The 2,155-nt window shown below is 44.3% G+C and overlaps 1 protein-coding gene across 1 annotated transcript in view; it reads left to right on the forward strand.

Moving 5' to 3' along the window:
- Window positions 1–2,155, forward strand: part of FAM227A (family with sequence similarity 227, member A) — a 103,480-nt gene that overhangs the window by 48,157 nt on the left and 53,168 nt on the right. Inside the window, exon 8 of the mRNA XM_006865266.1 lies at window positions 576–683. Within this exon, the coding sequence (XP_006865328.1) occupies window positions 576–683 (108 nt within the window). The remainder of the gene's footprint in view (window positions 1–575; window positions 684–2,155) is intronic.

Here is a 2,155-nt window from a genome sequence, read left to right on the forward strand (position 1 = left end):
AGGCGCCCTCTGGAAATCACCAGGAGAAAGTGGGAGAGTGTTGTTACATTGTGGGAATGGCAATCAATGTTACGAAACAAAGCATGTCTGAATTGTTGAAAGGAAAACTAGTTTACTCTGTCAATTTTCACCGACATCATGTAAAACATTAGAAAAAAATATGTATTTAGGAGTAATCCATTTCAGGCACATATCTAAATGTGATAATACATTCAACAAACATTTACTAAGCACCTGTTTAGTACATGTTGTGTTCCACAGCAAACCCTCGAGATACAAAGATGGATCAGTCCCAGTTCCTGCCCACAGGAAACTCATAGTCTAGAGAAGGTGGGTATAGGAGAACGAGTCATTGTAAGGCCTTCACGTTTGTACAGCACAGGTGGGCAAGGCCCCAGGGCCAGAGCGGGGTGGAGCTAATACTGAAGCCCAGCCTCTAGAGGACCAGCACTGGCATCTGAAAGGCCTTGGCCTCCATGCTCTCTCTCTTTCTCAAAACTTTTTACTGTGACTTGAGTGAAGACTCTCGTTCTCTTTGGCTCAAGTTTTCACTCCCATTCTTGACTCCCTTTTAGGTATATACCCTTGCCCGCAGAGCTATAACAACTGGGACTACTCAGAACTGGATTCAGAGAGATTCCGGAGAGAAGAATTAATGTTACAGAGAAAAAAAATGATAAAGGGTAAGCTACCTGTGTGGGCTCCTGGCCCCTTTGCCTACTGCCACATGCAGCCATCCTCTACCTGAGGTAGGGAAAGTTCTTGTAGATAGGTTCTCAGGCCAGCTTCTCTCTTACACACCCCACACTGGCCACCAAAATGGTGGAAATTCAAATGCTTATGAATCGTAGGCAGAGGCAGAACAACTTACCTGTTAGTGTATAAGGGATGGGATTTTATGATAGTAGGTGCCAGGTGCTTGTGTTCTGTGTGCCAGGCACTGTGCTGGGCTCTTTCAGCACCTTATTATCAGCACCTCAGAACACCCAGCTGAGGAGCACACTCTTAGTACACCCACCGTACAGACTTATCCGTAGTCATTAAGTCAAAAAGTCATTAAGAAGACAAGAAGGAAAAGGTCAAAATGGATGCCAGAAGAGACACTGAACAAGACAATAAGCTGCTTGCCCAGGTGACTTGTCAATGTCACTCAACAAGCAGAGTGGAGTGTCAGACACTGTACTGAGCCCCACAGAGACGGCACGCAGGCAGTTCAATGTCACTACAGTGGATCCAGTGCTGTGATGGGGAAAAAGGAAGCTGAGACAGTCCAGATAAAAGGCATCCAATCCAATCTGAGACAGTCGGGAAGTAATGTTGGAAACTTGAAGGGCGTGTGTTTTAGGCAGTGAAGGGAGAAACACTGTTCCAGGTGGAGGGAACAGCATGTGATGTTTGAGTGAAGATTCAAATTCAGACTGCAGAGCCAGAAAGGCATTCTTGTGGGCTAGGCAGACATCTGGTTTCACTGGCTGAGGGGTGTCGGTCTGTCTTATGGAGCACCAGGGATGCAGCAAAGCCCTTTAATGGCCAATAATCAGGACTCAGGATGCAGACAGCATCTGGGTAGTGAAACTCCTAGAAATAGGCAGGGAGGAACACTGTGGCTCTGTAGGATAAGCACCAGACTGCTAACCACAGGGTTGGCGGTTTAAGCACACCAACTCCTTGGGAGAAAGATGAAGATTTCTGCTCTCATAAAAATGAACAGCTTGGGAAACCCTATACAGGGTCACTAGGAGTTGGAACCAACTCAAAAGCATTTAATAATCAGGGCAGTATGCAAGGCACTTTGGAGATGGGGAGTAGAGCTAAAGGGGTTACTTTTTTCTTAAATACAATGAAAACAGTTCATATCATGACAGAATAAGTCTGAACACCTAGCTAGTCATCTGTTTAACTTAAAAATAATGCTAACACAGACTGATTGTTTTTCTCTGAGCCAACCATATGAAAACAAGTCCATGAGAGCCAAAATATGTCCTTGAATATATCCCACCTGAATTTAGAGATCATCTGAAGAACAGATTTGATACATTAAACACTGAAGACCAAAGACCAGAATAGTTGTGGGATGATATCAAGAACATCACACAGGAAGAAAGCAAAAAGTCATTAAGAAGACAAGAAGAAAAAGGTCAAAATGGATGTCAGA

This window comes from Chrysochloris asiatica, unplaced genomic scaffold, assembly GCF_000296735.1.
Source record: "Chrysochloris asiatica unplaced genomic scaffold, ChrAsi1.0 scaffold00076, whole genome shotgun sequence".
NCBI lineage: Eukaryota > Metazoa > Chordata > Mammalia > Afrosoricida > Chrysochloridae > Chrysochloris > Chrysochloris asiatica.